This window comes from Vitis riparia, chromosome 9 (genome assembly GCF_004353265.1).
Source record: "Vitis riparia cultivar Riparia Gloire de Montpellier isolate 1030 chromosome 9, EGFV_Vit.rip_1.0, whole genome shotgun sequence".
Classification (NCBI taxonomy): domain Eukaryota; kingdom Viridiplantae; phylum Streptophyta; class Magnoliopsida; order Vitales; family Vitaceae; genus Vitis; species Vitis riparia.
This window is the reverse complement of record NC_048439.1, coordinates 4,003,061-4,021,073: the sequence shown is the minus strand read 5'-3', so window position 1 is coordinate 4,021,073 and position 18,013 is coordinate 4,003,061. Positions and strand designations below refer to the sequence as shown.

At 34.8% G+C, this 18,013-nt stretch overlaps 3 protein-coding genes across 3 annotated transcripts; 2 read left to right on the top strand and 1 right to left on the bottom strand.

The window, feature by feature from the left end:
- Window positions 1-2,946: 2,946 nt before the first annotated feature.
- Window positions 2,947-6,881, top strand: LOC117922507 (auxin-responsive protein IAA27-like). Its single transcript, XM_034840638.1, has 5 exons — window positions 2,947-3,705; window positions 4,811-5,037; window positions 5,794-5,935; window positions 6,183-6,244; window positions 6,470-6,881. The coding sequence occupies exons 1-5, from the start codon at window positions 3,143-3,145 to the stop codon at window positions 6,505-6,507; spliced, it is 1,032 nt and encodes a 343-aa protein (XP_034696529.1). The 5' UTR covers window positions 2,947-3,142; the 3' UTR covers window positions 6,508-6,881.
- Window positions 6,882-8,219: 1,338 nt separating this feature from the next.
- Window positions 8,220-12,379, bottom strand: LOC117922695. Its single transcript, XM_034840876.1, is given in 5 exon segments — window positions 8,220-8,838; window positions 9,930-10,045; window positions 10,169-10,613; window positions 11,946-11,996; window positions 11,999-12,379. Coding segments are annotated over 5 exon segments (1,284 nt in total). The 5' UTR covers window positions 12,249-12,379; the 3' UTR covers window positions 8,220-8,416.
- Window positions 12,380-14,207: 1,828 nt separating this feature from the next.
- LOC117921960 (protein JINGUBANG-like) lies at window positions 14,208-17,161 on the top strand. Its single transcript, XM_034839905.1, has 2 exons — window positions 14,208-15,023; window positions 16,324-17,161. Exons 1-2 carry the CDS (start codon window positions 14,607-14,609, stop codon window positions 17,023-17,025), a joined length of 1,119 nt encoding a protein of 372 aa, XP_034695796.1. The 5' UTR covers window positions 14,208-14,606; the 3' UTR covers window positions 17,026-17,161.
- The last annotated feature ends 852 nt before the right edge of the window (window positions 17,162-18,013 follow it).

Sequence of the window (18,013 nt, the reverse complement as noted above, 5' to 3'; positions counted from 1 at the left end):
CGGGTCTGATGAAATGGCACGCCGGTTTTACCTTTTGGATTACACAATAATTACTAAAGATACAGGCGTGGTAAAAAAGGAAGTCACTCATGCCCCATTACTCCATGCCTCCTCCATATTTCCCAAAATTACCGCCCTCTCCATCCTCTGAATTTTGCCATTAAAGTTGAGTCCAAATAATACCCTAAAAAGTGAAAAAGTTCTTTCTTGTTCTTGGATTGCTTTTTGTTTTTATTTAACAATTTCCTTCAATTTATTTATTTCGCATTTTCTTAAAAATTTTTGTTTAATATTAGATGAAAAATATTATATCCCATTTGTAAATATTTTCAAAAATAGTTTTTGAAAATGGTTGTTAAAAATAGTTCCAATAAAATTTTATTTGAGAACTTAAATTTTAAAAACTGTTTTATAAACCCATCCTTGAATTCAAATAATATACAGAAATTTTCTAATATGTTTTCTATGTTTTTAAATTATTATTCAGAAAAAACTAAGAATCTATTTGATTTTTTAATTTAAAAACAATTCTCTGTTTTTAAGAATTTTTAACATTATTTGACCATGTTTTCTAAAACAAATTTTAAAAACAAAGTAAAATAGAAAATAATATTTAGAAAACAAATAAAAATTGTTTTAATTGGTTCTTAAAAAACAAAAGGAAAACATGGATCATTTGGGCATGTCTTTTAAAACTTATTTTTAAATTAAAGAATAAAGAGTAGATTTTTAAAACAAGTTTACAAAAATAGACCCTAAAAGCCTTGTGATTTAAAAATAGTTTTACTGTTTTTAAAAATTTTTAACATTATTTTTTGAAAATAATTTTTTTAAACAATATAAAATGGAGAATAATTTTTAAATAATAATAATAATGAGTTGTTTTCATAAAATTTAAAAAACAAACTAGAAAAATATGAGTCCGTTGGACTATGTTTTCTAAAACTTACTTTTTAAAAACAAATTTTAGAAAGCATAATTTAACGGGACACTAACTTTGAAAATAGGTTTTTAAAATATGGTATTCTGGCAAAAGTTTATCATACATATTTTCTAAGCATAAAAGCAAATTTTTAATTTAAAAAATAAAAGATTATTTTCAAAAATAATTACTAACTAGGACTTTTACTTTTCTTCTAATTTTTATTTCATCTCTAGTTCAAAAAATCATTGAATTCATATTATCTAAAAGTTAATTTTTTTCTTAAATTAAAATTTAAATTTTTTATATTGAAACAAAATAGGTGAAAATAAAATTTAACTTAAAAATTTTAGACATAAAAATAGTAATATATTAATTTTAATAATATTTTTTGCATAAAAAATAAAAATAAAAATTCAAATCCAAGCACACCTGTGTTGTGTCATTCCTCTTCAATTTCTAATTTTTTCTAATTTTATAAAAATATTTGGAATTAACCATAATAATGAAGAAATTTACAGAGAGAAGCCACTGAGTTGATGGTGCAGAGACAAGAATCTGGTCTAAACTGCCGTTTTTTCTCTGATTCTGATTGTTTCTGCAAAATCCATTCAATTTTTCTAGGGTTTTGGATCCACCATGTCGGTTTCAATACAGCTGCTGAATTCTCAAAAATCCATTAATTTATAATTGTCCTGAAAATTTTTCTTTTCCTGAACGAACGTAACTACACAATGGAGAAGGGATCCCAAGCAAATCTTCAAAGCGCTACGATGGCAGATCTGCAAAAAAATTTTCCTTTCAAATATTTTTTTTTCCGTATTTTTTTGTCTTCGAGTCGAGACCTAAGACAGCGTTTGGTTCTCGTTCAATCACTTTCTCTGCCAAGTGTTTCTTCTTCGCCTCCCACTTTTCTCTCTCCTTTCCCCATCCCCTCTCTCCCATTCCGTGCGATTCGCCTGAGTCTCTGCGCTGCTCAGCCGTGTGTTTGCATATGCGCACTTTAGCATATTCCCCGCGCACCTTAGCCCCCTCCATAATGCCCTTTGCATGCTGCATTTTGGCATATTCTGGTGCACGTTAGCCCGCTGACAGAAACCACCCCAGCTTATTGCCCCGGCACACGTTAGCACACATGACCAAGGTCAGTTAAACACCCTCTCACTGACTCCTTCAGGGGTGCAGTTTAGCTGAAGGAGGGCGCATGTTAGCCTGTCTTTTTTCTTTTCTTTTTTTTTTTTCCTTTTAGAAAACTGTTTTGTTAAAGGGTGGAAATAAAAAATAAAGGGGGTGGCGGGGATGAGAACAGTGTGTAAAAGGTTGCCGGGAATAACTCAGTGAGCTGTCGGTGGGAATGCCGGATTGAAAAAGGTGGGCACAAAGCAAAAAGCCATCCAAGTTATATATAAATCCAAATACAGTTCCGGTTCCATGTTTCATCTCATCTCCTTCCCCTTTTCCTCTTGCTTTTCTAATGAGAAAGACTGGATCATATTTCCCAATTTAATGTTTTTTTTTTAAACCCAACTAAAAGAAAGTATCTACAGATTCTTGATAGAAAAGAAAAGAAAAGAAAATATTTCATTTCATGATGAGGGGCATGGAATTGGGGATTCAAAACACAGTGTGATTGTGTTTACCAAAAAGTTATAATTTTTGTCATTGAGTCAGATGAAGAGAGAGTTTCTCTCCCTCCCTCTTTTTATTCCATGCTGCATGCATGAAATATTAGATTATATAAAAAATAAGAATGATATTTGTTTTATCATTTGACATGATAACTGAACTGATTTAATGAAAAATATATAGATTTATTGATTATGCTGTATAGGTGTAATAATATGATTATGGTGTTGGTAGTGATTAAATTATGTATATGTCATGTCCATTGTGGAATATTTTTGCTTTGCAGTACGATTCTTCGTCTTACCTATTGTTACAATAGGGAGTAAGGGATGAAATTATTTCTTTTATTTCTGTATTTTTCTTGAGAAAAAAAAAGGGTCTACAGAAAGGCCAAGGAAGCTTCTTTTCTGCATCAACAAAAACCAGCTCTTTTAGGGGTAACCTGTAACCACAGAACCATTCCCCCCTCTCTCCATTCTTCTCTCTTTCTCTCTCTCTCTTTCTCTCTCTCTTTTTCTCCCTTCTTGTTGATATATTTACCAACCATTTCTCTGGTGCATATTTGAGTTTCCATCGTGTTGTTGTTCAACTTTGATGTCTATACCTCTAGAACATGATTACATAGGCTTATCAGAGGCTCCTTCAATGGAGAGGGCCTCTGACAAGATCTCATCTTCCTCCTCCTCTACCATTTCCAGTGAGAGTGAGAAGAGCACTGCTCTCAACCTCAGAGAGACTGAGCTCCGACTTGGCTTGCCTGGCTCTGAGTCTCCTGAGAGGAAGCCTCAGCTAGGAGTCTCTCTTTTTGGCAAGGATTTGGAGGACAAGACTAATGGGTACTCCCTCGGGTCTCTTAAGGGCTTTGTGTCTGGTGCTAAGAGGGGTTTTTCTGATGCCATCGATGGGTCTGGAAAATGGGTTTTCTCTGTCAATGGTGGATCTGAAGTTGATTTGGGTAAAGGAGCTGTCTTGTTCTCACCTAGAGGTGGGAATGGTGTGAAGCCTCTCGGTGGTTTGGACAATAATAGTGCCCAGAAATCATGTATGCCTGGACCTGCCATGAAAGATGTTGCTGCTCCTTCATCACCAAAGCCTGTTCAGGAAAAGAAGCCTCAGGCCTCTGCTGCAAACGAGCATGCAAGTGCCCCTGCTGCAAAGTAAGCATATCTTTGTCTCTCGGTCACCTCCTTTCAATTCCAGGATTCTTGGGACAAGGGTTATTAAACTCTAGAGTCAAGTTATGAATGCAAGAGAGCAGAGTAATTAACGGAGTTGCCCATTTGTAAATTGGTCTCTTTATTTGCTTTCTTTCTCTTCTCTTTGATTTCCCCCCCTCTTTAGCTCTGTTTGGTTTCTGAGAAAATGAGGAAATGATAGGAAACTACAGTTTTGACTCTGTGTTTTACATGGGTTTGGTTTCCAAGAAAAAATGAAACTTACCTCAACAAAGCCGAGTAGTTGGTATAGGCACAGATGAGGAAGTTTTTTGTTTTCTTGTCCCCCCAGATCAAGAATAATCTAAGATTTAAATTGTTTTCCTCGTCTAACCTTTCTCATCCACCAAACACTTCATCTTGTTGTTGTTGGTATTGGGTACCGATTTTTTTCTGTTCACGACCATATATTCTTCATTCTTTTTGTTGTTTTCGGTTTTTCCTTTCCTTTATTTGCTTCTTTTGATCTGTGATTGTTTTCTTGCCTCTTAGGATAATTGTTATCATGTTTTACATGTAAATGAGTCTTAGTGGGTTAATGCTTCTATTTTGCTTAATATTGGTTTTTTTTTTAGTCAGGATATATCAAGTTTGATAGTTTTACAGTGCTTTCATAAGGTCTTCAGTATTCCTCTGTTTGGTTGCAGATAAATTAGACGAAAAAGATAAGGACAACAAAATTTTACTCTTCTTCCTCTGTTGTTTTCGTTTTGAAAAAATAGTAGTTATATTTGGATCAATCGATAATAGTTCTTGTTTTCTGGGATCCTCAGTGAAAATAATTTAAGATTCAAAACTTTGATCTTTTGACTACTTGTATGGAAACCAAACAAACTTCAAATAATTGATCTGGATGATATAAATGCTCTTCCAAGGGTGAACATGGGGGTTTCTCTAAGATTGTGTATTAATATTCTTTTAGTTTGCTTTTCTTCCTGCCCAAAGTTTTTCATAATTTTTCTTTGCTATATCTTTGTAGAGTTCAATTTCTGGTGCATATATAATATTTCATTTGAACGAACAACTGAGTGGAGAGTTTCTGTAACAGGGCACAGGTGGTAGGATGGCCACCAATTCGATCTTTCCGAAAGAACACCATGGCCAGCTCGGCGAAGAATAATGAAGATGCTGAAGGCAAATCAGGATTGGGTTGCCTCTATGTTAAAGTTAGCATGGATGGTGCTCCATACCTGAGGAAGGTTGACCTCAAAATCTACTGCAACTATATGGAACTCTCATCGGCTCTGGAGAAGATGTTCAGCTGCTTTACAATTGGTATCCTCTCTTCCTCATAAACACACCTACTGTCCATTCATAGATAACCTTTGCGTCATAATGTTATTGAGGTATCTGCAATGCTGCATAGCAAGAAGAATTATGACTTTCATTTTCTTCTTGCAGATAAGGCAAAACTTTTAACCTGTTCCCAATTTTTTCATGTACTTTGGTAAAGAAATCTCTCTCCTATATACTTCTATTACAATATCCATTGTTGTAGAAGTAGGTCCAATGATAAACTTATCAAGTTTTGTGGTTAGTCAATGTTTTAATTCTGAAATCAACTTTATTATTCAGTCTGAAATTTTCTGCTGGGGTGTGGGCCCTGTGAATAAGAAATTCACCTATGACAGTGACTCCCCTGACAAAATAGTATATACAGAAGGCATATTGTTAATCTTAGCAACTAATGCATTTTCTTAAAAGTTTCTTTCTTCTGCTGCTTGAGGTTTTACTGTTGATCAGTTGCAAGGAAGAATGATTTTTTTCTTTCTTTTCTTCTGCTTTTTCTCTTCTTTCTAAAGGACAACAATAGTGCATGTAGGATAGGAGTTCTAGTATTCTTTCTATTATTATATTTTACTTTTCTCAAATAAGAATTTGTTTTAATGTGAAGAGAATCAAAATTATTCTCTAAATCAGCACAATTTTTTTGTTGGTCTAACTTTCACATCATACACAAGGTTGCACGATGGCATATTCACTGTTGTAAGATATCTCAAAAAGGGTTTGACTTGTGTGTCTGTCCTGCAGGGCAGTGTGGTTCTCATGGACTTCCAGGGCGAGATGGGCTGACTGAGAGTCACTTAATGGATCTTCTTCATGGTTCTGAATATGTGCTGACATACGAGGATAAGGATGGAGATTGGATGCTTGTTGGAGATGTCCCCTGGGAGTAAGTTCTTTTTCCAATTCAGAGTACCTAATGCTCATAATCTTAGGATGGCCTTCTGTTGTACACCACTTTAGATCTTATTTCTCAGAAGATCTACAGAGACTGTATAATGCAAAACAAATTGCTTTTGAGTCATTTACATGCAACCTGGAAGGGCCAACTTAGTCTGAATTTTGCGATCAGATTCCTAACTGTCATCGGCTAGCTCAATCTTGAAAATGTTTCCTCCTGATTTTTCTTGTTACAGGATGTTCACTGAGTCTTGCAAGAGATTGAGGATCATGAAGGGTTCAGAGGCAATTGGGCTAGGTTTGTCTGTCATACTAAGAAAAGAAAAATGCATCAGGGCATCATGTTTGTTTAAAGCATTTCAAACATAACCCATGTTTCTTTGAGCATCATCCACAGCTCCTCATCTCTTTTTAGGAGTTCAAAAACCATATCGACTTGACTTGGTGGGAATTTTGTTTATGTTTAACTTCGAGTTATTCATGTGGGTGATCTCGGAAATAATTTGATATTCCTTGCTTGCAGCTCCAAGGGCCATGGAAAAATGCAAGAACAGAAACTAGCATAAGGGTACGAGCGGGACTGAGAAAAGAAGAGGCATTTGTGAGTAAGACTGAAAGGCCATTAAAGGGTTTTTAAAGTTTGGAAAGTATGTTTCGGAATCCTACATATATAGTTTTAAATATGTTAGTTTTGGTGTATTTGATGATGTACTGGAAATTGTATTTCATGTATTGGGAAAACTTCCTACTAGGCAGAAAGTATGACTGGAGGCTTATCCAGATTATTGATGCTTGTTTTTATATTGTGTCTGTATGTCTGTATTTTTATGGTAATGTAAATGAACTGCTATCTAAGCTTTGTCTTGTTGCATCTATTGATGTCTCCTAACAAGAAGGAGAGGAAGAAAGAGATGCGCCTGTCAAGATTATAAAAATCAAGAATAAAATAAAATAAAGATGGGGTGTTTTTAAAGTCCTGTTTGGTATTATAAATAGGAAATGATTTTTCTCAAATTATTTTCATTTTTGAAAAAACAGAACTTTTCATTTTGCTATTAGATAGTCCCACACTTAAACTTGTCTTATGTGATGTTTGATGTTTAAATAGGTTCGGATTTGTATGTGTGTGTGTATAGACCATTTCTTCATTCTTCAGAAATGTCTAGTCTTGAATGATCTCATCACAAATTCCTCAGCAGACCATCTCATAGGAGAAAGGAAACTACGGGCTAGGAAAAAGGGAAACCAAGAGCATGTTTTGGAAGATCATGTTTGGTTTTGGGGAAGTTTGAGGTAAAATGAGCATGTTTTGAAAGTTATGTTTGGTTTTGGGAAAGTTTCCGGTTTTGGGAATGTTTTGAGGAAAACGCGAGGGAAAGAAAATAGAGAAGAAAAGTAGAAGGAAAGAAAAAAATTCAAGTAATTAAAAAAATAGATTTAAAGTTAATAATTTTTTATATTTTACTTTAAAATTATTTCACTTATTTAACTTTTTTATATAAAAAATTAAATAATTTAAAAATATGTAAGTTTCCTCTTTTATATAATTTTTTTATTAATTTAAATTAATTTGAGTTTTTTTTTACTATATTTTTAATATATTTTTTTAGTACTTTTGGGGAATCATAACATAGCAATGTTTGGTAATTTTTTTTTTATAGAACATAGTTGTTTTTTTTCAAGAATTTATTTTAAGATGTAAGGTATTTTTTAAGAATCTATTTGAACAAAAAAATAATTTTATAGATATAAAGAATGATTAAAATAAAATACTATATAAAAAAAATATTTTAAGAAATATTTGAAAATATAAAAATATTATAAGAATATTTCAAGTTTTTTAACATTTTTTTTCCATTAATGTCCTCAAATGAGTTTTAAGAATATAAAGAAATATTTATTGAAAATAATTTTTCATTCCTTAAAAATACAAAATAGTTGTTTAACTGAAAATATGAAAACTTTAAAACTTTAATATTATTGTATATAAATTTAGTATTTACATGTATAATAAATTTAAAAAATAATTTTTACATTTGGGGTTTCAAGTAAAATTTTGAAAATAACTGATAGATAGTTTAAAAAATTATCCTCAAAAATTGTTTTTTCATAACAATTTAAAAAAACAGTACTAGACAAATTCTAATCATTTCTTATTGAGTGGCAGAATGAGAGAAAATACAAATAAAATAATTAAAAATCTCACATATACCAACTGATGAAGGATTGAATGTTCTAGTTTTCAACTTTTCATTAGTTCAATAAAATTACAGTAAAGGGAATGAGAATTTCTGCAGATGCAATTGACAGTAAAAAATCATTAAATTGTGTTCATTCAGAATGTCACAGGAAGCTGAATGGAAAAAAAATCAAGTATCACCAAACTAAAGAACCATATAAACAAATCTCAAGGTTCCAGGAAGTGGAGAACTAAACAACAAAACATTTTGCATCTATTCTGAGCATGGTTTTAAGATTCTTGTTCAGATATTTGAAGATATACCATCTGAGTGTATCCATTAAATACAAAAGGTTCAAGTCTACCTAAACCCAGCCTCTGGAACAACCCAAACCTGCCATCTTCAACAATGGGGCTGGATACCCGAGCCGGGTCGTATCTTGACTGATGGGTGAGTGAAGGACCAGCCACTGGAGGGAGTTCCCAGTAGACATCAAGCACTGATTCCACAAATCTGCTGTTCATAAAATGTTCTGTGTAGGAAATATCCTTGTTGCTGTGGTTGAAGTTGTCCCTCATTTGTCCTCTAACCCCCCACCATTCTTCACCTGCCCCACATAGTTCGTCGGTGTCCACCGCCTTCTCCCAAAATTTCTTCCTTTTTGCTCTCTCCCTGGCTTCATCACTATCTCTAAAGCAACTATGCCCACCTCCTGAATTAAAAAGCCCATCACAAAATGAAGTGAATCTGTAAACTTACAAGATTTGAAGTAAAACCTAGTCGATTCACCAATGACCTTTCTTCAACTAATGGAATAAGAATTTCAGTGTGGGTCAGTAGTCCATATCATCAAAACTAAATGTAAACCAGGACTTCAAGATGCAATCCCATAAGAAATATCAACTTACACATGGATTTTCAAAATACAAGCAAAGAACTTCCTACTATTTTATTTAATCATATCATTCTTTTAGGGACTAATGCAGAGAACAAAAGATGCCTTTACCATCTCTATTTTTTAATTTTTTTTCAGAAACAGAGCATCTTATTGGTTCTATAAGACAAATGAATGTAAAAATAGATTTACTGTGGCCAACTTTGGCAACTGGTGCAGGAAAAGTGAACTTCCGATCACAATAGGAGTACACCGATCATCAACATTATCCATCGTCATTTTATATTGATTATGAACAAATGAGTTAATCAGCAAAAGGCCAAAAAGTTTAATTACATTGTTTTGCCTTAATCAAACTACCCAGGCAAAAGATGCAAGATATTCAAGTGAAATGATTTTCTTATGCAACAAATAATAATGACTGCTAACGAGGAAGCATGTGGTTCAGTCTAAGGTGCTACAACAAGGGGAAGTGAAAAATAGGATGCGTGGGTACCAAAAAGTATGTCATTTCCTATGACTTTGCAGTAGATATACTGCAAATAAAGCAAAATAATCATAAAAAAGGATTAGTTTTTCCAACTCTAAGTAGCTGAGACAAAACTTTGTTCCCGTAGTAGAGCCCATCTTTTTTTGCTAGAGCACAAATAATGGTATTACAGTAATTCATTATTAATATCATTTTGTATAAACTCCACAACCATAACATACTGTTGCTTGGTTTCATCAAAACTTGACTCTTTACTAATGTTAGCCATTAACACTCCTAAAACAATTTCTTTCCAGAAGAAAGTGAAAATTCCTTGCTTTGGACAATGAAAGAACATTAGAGTATATTATAAAATGCTAGGGAGTTATGATTCCAATATGTACTAAAAAAATAAAAGGTGAAGTGGGAGAGCAGGCACCTCTAATATAGAATTGATCACATATTTGCCTCAAGGAATAATGGTCTCCAGTTCCGGTATCATAGTTATCCTCAAAAATCAGATGCTGGAATCCAGCTTTCAGAGCCTGCTTTATTCTGCCCATCAAAGCATGAATATGAAAAATCATGAATTAGCAATTATACTGGAATGTAATTCATGCAAGGAGCATAAGTAATATATGAAGGAACAAGAATAAAAAATTTCATTTACTCCAATACCTTTTTAATTCATTTTGATGGTCATCAAAAAAGATAAGAACCCGACTGAGATCGGTAATCCCATGTTGCTTCATCACACTCCGCCAATCAACACTTCCAAAATCCACAAAATCCTTGCCAGCAAAGTATGTGCAATTCCCATCAACATAAGCAGGCCCCTTCTTCAAGTATTTCTCTGGATGCCGGGGTGAAAGTGACACAATCCGAGTATCTGGCATTGCTTGCCGCAAAACCCAAGTGGAATGCCCTTTGAATGCACCACTCTCAATCATCAAGTCTGGCTTCAGCCATTGAGCCATGAACCAAAGCCCAAAGCTGTGGTCAAAACCCATACCATACATGTTATTTTTGATAGGCCGCGTTTCATATATTGGTACAAACTCTTCCAAGCCCTTGAGTAAATCCTTGGATGTCCACTGCACTGTTTTACCATGTTTCGATCTGCCTTTTGACCAAGGATAAAAATTAAAATGGGCATAGACTGTAAGAACTACTTATTACAGACACAAGTTACAGATTTCAAAGTGAGACTAGTTTTCATTAAGATCTGATTTATGACTACCCAATTCTACAATGTAATAAAGCAAAACCACCAAGCAAGCAAGTAAAAATTAAAATTGAAAACCAAAAAACAAAAAAAAAAAAAGTGGGGGGTGAGGGGGAAAGAAATATGGGCAATTATAAAAAGTGTAAATATTAAACTAAATCCTCACAAGGAAACTTGGGATGTAGAGAAAACAACCAGAGAGAAATTCCAGGAGAAGATTAGATAACCAGTTACTAATCTAGCTTAACAAGAACAAAATTTTGGCAATAGCAAAAATCAAAGAATACTAGAGAGAAGTATGTTAACAAATTTGTATCAGCCATGAATAATTACAGTGTGGAAGACAGTTAACGCAAAAATGGATGTGATTCAGAGAATCATGAACAGATTTAAGAATAAGAATCATGCCTTTTAAGATAGTAAATAAGGTCATGTTGCCATTCCATAAATATTTGGGGTAAATTTAAGTAATTTGGGACTTCCCAGTTATCTGCAATACTTGAGTTTTGATTGTATAATATAAAAAAAAAATGGAAACAAGAATAAATCAACAATCTTGTTCAAATGCCTAAAGAGCTAGTCCAATATCACGAACATCCAAGAATTTATACTCCTCTAAAGAAACCCATCTGCAACAAAATGCTTATAATGGCCTGAAATGGTGGAAATGGTAGGGAAAACGTTAAAACAACGACGAAAACTTAAAAACTCAACTCCAAGGGTATACTAACCCTTCTAGTTGTTTGCTGAGGAATGGGCAAACTAAGAACATTAATCAAACTTAGACTTTTCTATTCGCCAATATTTAGAACACGAAACTCCACTTAATTGAGCCTTATGCAACTATTCAGGTTATGGCATTTGCTTTTCGTTTTCTGGAGACTAAAAGGAGAAAAAAAACTTAGAAAATATAATCGTGTTTACTTTTCCCTAAATTTTCAACAGATCAGCCTAGACCAAAAAGAATTACTCCAAAACAATTCACTTTCTTTCCTTTTCCATCATTTTCCCATCAACCACACAACAAAATTTTCATAGATCTCAATCAGACAATAACAACCCACCACACAAAAAATCTAAATAAACCCAACCCAAGATTTAATTATTTCCCACTCGCATAACCTTTTCCCCATAATAAACACCCACCAAAAAATTTCCCAACCCCCACATTTTCCCATCAACTAAACAGAAAAAATAAACAAACAAACAAATAATTAAACAAACACATACACCAGGGAACGCCAAGGGATCCGAAATCTGAGTCGGGGCCGTCGAAGCCAAGAAGCTGAATCGAGAAGCGGCGTCACTCGATGGCGCACACGCCAGCCTCCGGGACCAGGTGGAAACCAGGATGATGCAGGAGAGAACAACACCAAGGAGGAGACAAGGCAACAGGTAACCCAGTCGGGTCAAATAGGTGGAAACCCTAATGGCAAAAGAGATGTGCTTTCGGGTCTTGGACTCGTCGTCTTCAACCTCTCCTTCGTCGCTGTGAAGCGGCGGTCTACGCGCTGAGAGCATTCTCTCAAGCATTTTTGCTCGGAGAAGTCTTGGAATTGCAAGCAAAGTAGAGTTGGAAACTGGGTTGGACAGTGAGTGAAGTCATATGATCGAGATGTTGAGGCCTAGAGAATTTCCCTCACCTTGAGATCTACCCTCTCAACTTTTGGATTCTATTAGGAAATTAGAATTTGTAAAATGCCATTTTAGTTTTTGCTGTGGATTTTCTTATTTAATTTTTGTCATAATCAAATTAATAATAATAATAATAATAATAATAAAATATAACTAATTAAGAGTAGATTTTAATAATTATTTTTAATTTTTCTAATGCTTGATAATTTTTATAATTAGAATGTTAGAAAAACTAAAAATATTTTTTAGAACTTATTCTGAATATTTTTGTAATATTGATAATTTTGTTTTACCTATTAGTTATTTGGTATAAATTTATCTATTTATTTTTAAATCAGAACTTCACTCATGCATTCAATTAAAAAATAAAACATTATATTTTTTGTAAAAAAAAAAGAAGATAAATTCATGGATATTACCCCTAACCAAATAAATTTGAGAAGAACATGTACGAGTTAGGAATGGTTTAGAGAGTTTTTAAAAAAATTTGGACAAGTTCGATTATTAGCTTTTCCCACTCCACTCATATACAATAAAGTAAAAAACAATTTAATTTAATTTTTTATTTTTCCCCTTTCAACACATAAAATAAAAAAATATAAAAATTATAATATTTATTTATAAATTATATTTATTTTTAATATTATTGATTTTTTTAAATAAAAAAATTTATACATGTCCCTATTGAAATTATGTTTTTCAAATTAAAATTAAAAATAAAGTGTAAGTGATCCGTCCTAAATTCATCTAATAGTTACATTTCTAAATATGGTGATGTACCATTTTTTATGATAGTTTTAAAATAATTCCTAGTTTAGGACAATTTTGTATTACACAAACTTAAGGAGAGACGTAAATGTTAATTAAGCTCGAAGTAAACTAATCTATGCAATGGACAAATTGGATTGATTCTTTCAAGCTTTCATTTACTTAAACTCATCCCTTTGGGTCATGACTTTATATGGTTAAACTCCTTTATTCAAATAGACGACTTCCCCATTGCAAACAAAACTCAACCATAAAAGCTATATCATCATAAAAAAAATAAAAATAAAACATGTTCTCATCAACATCATATACACACAAATAAACCTAAACCGGCCGACTAGCCAACACCAACATATATACGATACCTATATATATAAGGGTACAAAGAGGTATGACTACGTTAATTTTTGTAGAAAAAATTGGTCAAACCAATATAGTCAACTTATAGTTAAATCAAAACCGAACAAAGTTTATAATGATAAAAAAGTTGATTTAGATGTTTGATTAGATATAAAATATTTGACATTAGATAATGAAATAAATTTGTAACATTATATATGTATAAGCTCCTTTTAATTTTTTAAACGTATCATAAAGTTATAAAAGTAATTAATAGGTTCAAATAATATTTATATCGGGGGAGCAAATTGTTATAGAATAATATTAATGACGATCTCCTATCCCAGTGTGAGATTCTATCTATTTGGTCTCGTAAAAGATGTTTATTTGAGTAATTTCATAATACAATGAGAATTTTGTGTATATATGAGGTATGATTGATGGCGATATCCTCCATTGAAAAAAGATTAAACTAGATTTCGTGTCTAACTCATCACCCCTGATTCATGCTCAACCCGACCCAAACTAGCTTTCGGGCAAGGCAAAGGATGCGTAGCCCAAGCCCTAAGTTGGGCTTCGGACTTGGGGCTTGGGCGTGGTTATATGAATACCACACCCACCCACATACAAAGCATCATGAGGACGTTAGACTCGGTTCAAAAATTGCACAAGGGTAGGTCTTCATGTAGAGTTTTGGCAGACAAACCTAAAGGTATGAACCTCATAATTCAGCCCTTGGAACCCAACAACATCCCATGAATGAATGGAAAGTGAATGCCAATCCACCAAGTCTAAGATGAGCTCCACATGTTTGGTCCAAACACTTAAAGCCTTCGAACGGTCCGCATTTAAACAATGTCCCAATGGCAATAACTTGGATCAATACATTGTAGTTCTGAGTTCTAACACACTTACACCCCAATTCCAACCCCAATTCTTCCCTCAAGCACACTGAGAAAGAGAGAGAAAGAGTGAGAATATTGAAATGGGTTCATCAATAGATTCCCCCAACTCCCCTCAATGTCCTTCCTTTGCAATAAGAGATGAAACCCACAACAGGTTCCTCAGAAGCATCTCCACCAAAGAACCCTCCTTCTCAGAGCTTCCCCACACCCCATCTCGCCTCAGCTCCGGCTCCCTCTCCTCCCCATGCCACCACACCGCCTCTCTCCCTTCATCTCCCCGCCACTCCTTCGCCCCACCAAGCTCAAGCTCGACCATGACCACCTACCCACCTCCCACAGGTGCGTCTCTTCTGTCCTCAAAAAAGACGGGCAGATCCTCTCCATAGCAGCTTCCAACGGCCTCGTCTACACGGGCTCCGAGACCAATCTCGTGAGGGTGTGGAAGCTGCCGGAGTTCACCGAGTGCGGCCAGCTCAAGACCAAGGCCTGCATGGTGGTTGCACTTGAGGTTTCCAATGACAGGGTTTATGCAGCCTATGCTGACGCCAAGATTAGGGTCTGGCGCCGGACTTGGGACGGAGCTCCCAAGCATGTCCGCTTGGCCACTATTCCCAGGACCGGAATCTATGTCCGGGGCTACATCTCCGGCAAAGACAAGATGGTAATGCTGCATTAATGCCTCTTCAATTCTTTCTTTTCCCTTTACCAAACAAAGAAAGATTGACATTTATTTGTATTAAAAAAAAAGTGGTAGCTGAAGCCATAAACACGACTCAGGTCGTGATGATTGAAACCAGTCACTGCATGAGCCCATGATGGGTCTCAATCTTCATGTTTCACGTTGGCATGAAGAATTGAGAATCGTGAGTGATTGGATTTGTTTGATCGAAACTGGAAACTAATTAATCTTATACGTACCTACTCAAAATGTCCTAAAGCATGCTAAGGATTAAGGGCTCTATGCAAGGAGGTCCACACTTAAGCAAAATTTGAATAGAGATATAATATATGGTTTTAATTTCATCAATAATAAAAAAATTTAAGGAGGGACACTACTGTTCAATTTTTGATAGGATAGCTTTAATTCAAGGCAAATTAAATTTAGATTCCAAGCTATTAAAAGCAAATCTAACCCACCTATTACTTTTATTATCCAAGGGAAGACTTCTTAGGACATTTGAGAAGTATTTTTGGAACCATCCCATTAGAAATCAGTATTTATTCGAGAGCGAATTCAATCATAATGTGTTACATGTATAATTTAGTCTTATTATTTTATATCAAAATTACGTCTCATTGTTTTTTGCTTTGATTTTATTAATTTATTTTTAATCTCGTTTATTTATATCCTTATATAATGACTTAAATTTTATCATATACTTTTAATGGTTAAGATTGTAAAGGAAAAGAGGTACTATATCAGTAGTTAAAATTTTCTTTTTAAAAAAAGGCATGTCTCTATACCCTCTCGGATCAAAAGGAGTGAACTTTCCACCAATTTCTTGACCTAACTAGCATATTATGCATACCCAACTCTTGTTCATAGTAATTAAATGTGGGGGATTAATTGCAGAAGCTTTTCATATTTGTTGTTGGATTGGTGCATTAGATTTTATGAAATTTGTAGTGAGAATTGGGTGATATTAGTTGAAGCAATATAAGGAAGCCATTAATGGATTCAACTGTCTCAATTATAACTACTTAATGTTTTATCCTTGAGCTGCAGGGCTCCACTTAATGCTGCATGTAAGAGTTCTTCAGCCTTATAATGGAGACACACCAACCTCTTATTCATAGCTACTCTTACCTTTCATCCATCTTCTTCATTGGTTCTATAAAGATGTTGCATCAAACTTTAGCTCATTCATCTCCATTAAATCTATGTATAGAAAAGCCTTCCTTTTATGTTGTCTTACTATTTAAAGATGTGTATAACTGAATCTTCAAGGGCCATTGAACAGATGAAACATATGGGGGCTATAACATCTCTGGCAATGAATATATCTGATGATATTTTGTACTCAGCTTCCCTTGATAAAACAGTGAAAGTATGGAGGATTTCAGACCACAAATGCATTGAGACCATCCAAGCCCACACTGACCCAGTCAATGCCATTGTGGTGGCTGATGATGGAGTCCTCTACACTGCCTCCGATGATGCCACGGTGAGAGTCTGGCGGCGCAATTTTTGCAGCGGGGATAGGCCTCATTCCCTCACTGTCACCCTCCCTGCCAAGAACTCGCCCGTGAAGACTCTGAGCCTAACTGGTGATGGGTCAGTCTTGTATGGTGGCTGCACTGATGGCTACATACATTACTGGCACAAGGGCTGGTTCTCAGGCCAGTTGCAGTATGGTGGTGCCCTCCAGGGCCACACTCATGCGGTGATGTGCTTAGCCACTGTGTCCAATTATGTTATAAGTGGCTCAGCTGACTCTACATGTAGGGTTTGGACTAGAGAGCAGGATGGTCAGCACAAGTGCCTAGCAGTGTTGCAAGGTCACAGAGGTCCTGTTAGGTGTGTTTCCGTTTTGCCAGCACGTGCTAGGGATGATGGTGAAGATGGCTGCAGCATTTGCACTGGAAGCCTTGACGGCATCCTAAAGGTGTGGCATGTTAGCCCTAAGGGCAATGCAGGGAGGCGTTCTCCACAGAATGGCTGAGTATTTTGAGGTCTAAGCGGACTGAAGATTTGTGTTACAATTGTACAGTGTATTATTATGTGAAATATGAGCTTTTCAAGCTTGTAGTACTAGTAGTTCACCTTTCTATGTTCTTATACCTTGAGACTTTTTTTTATCTTTGTTAGGGTTCATGAAACAGCTCCAAACAGTTTTAAAACTGTCTATAAAGTTAAAAAAAAACTCAAATAAATAGCATTAGAAACTTTTTTTCAATATATTATAATAATTCCCTCTCCTAGATCCAATGTTTTCATTGTGTCTTATAGAATTACAGACCAAATAGACAAATATCCCCGAAAGGTTAGATGAGCTTATACCATTTTAAAGACTCATTACCAATTGTATAAGATTAAGAGAAACTTATACATATATTATTTCCCGAAACTTTTTTCTAACATTTTCTAGTTATTTTATGTTAACCTTCAACACCCATTTCTTACGCTTAGCTGATTAGAGACACAAAAATAATAATTGTCCAACATTCAACCTTCTTCTCCGTATGTAAAAAATATGGATAAATCAAAGATACAGATAGTATTTAAATTGAATAAAATAGAAATCAAATCAAAGCAGAACTTCTAGACCAAGCAAGAAAATAAGAAAGCAATTCAACAATCATAAATGGGTGCCCTGAAACTCTGAATGTAGAACAAGAAAAGAAGAATCACCATCTCCACCTAGAGCCACAAACTTGGTGTCTGGGGAAGCTCTCCTGGAGCAAAATCTATGAGCCTGCATCTCCACCTCTTCATGGGAAGTACTCTGGTGGTGATGGTCACCTGGGGGTTGTTGATGATCAGAATTCAACAAGCGATATATGGTGTAGCAAAGAAAACGTAGACCCACAACAATGCTGATGACCACAAGGGCCGAGAGGAAGTAGGCGGCGGCCGAGTGAGGCCGTTTGCAGCCAAAGATAAGTCCTCCTATGCAGACCATGGCTACGCATGATCAGATGAGATGGGTG

Excerpts from the sequence above, each read along its gene's own strand:
- LOC117922507 (XM_034840638.1), top strand. The coding sequence starts at position 3,143 with ATGTCTATACCTCTAGAACATGATTACATAGGCTTATCAGAGGCTCCT. Across the intron at positions 3,706-4,810 it reads GCAAGTGCCCCTGCTGCAAA|GGCACAGGTGGTAGGATGGC; the intron begins GTAAGCATATCT and ends TTTCTGTAACAG. Across the intron at positions 5,038-5,793 it reads GTTCAGCTGCTTTACAATTG|GGCAGTGTGGTTCTCATGGA; the intron begins GTATCCTCTCTT and ends TCTGTCCTGCAG.
- LOC117921960 (XM_034839905.1), top strand. The coding sequence starts at position 14,607 with ATGCCACCACACCGCCTCTCTCCCTTCATCTCCCCGCCACTCCTTCGC. Across the intron at positions 15,024-16,323 it reads TCTCCGGCAAAGACAAGATG|ATGAAACATATGGGGGCTAT; the intron begins GTAATGCTGCAT and ends GCCATTGAACAG.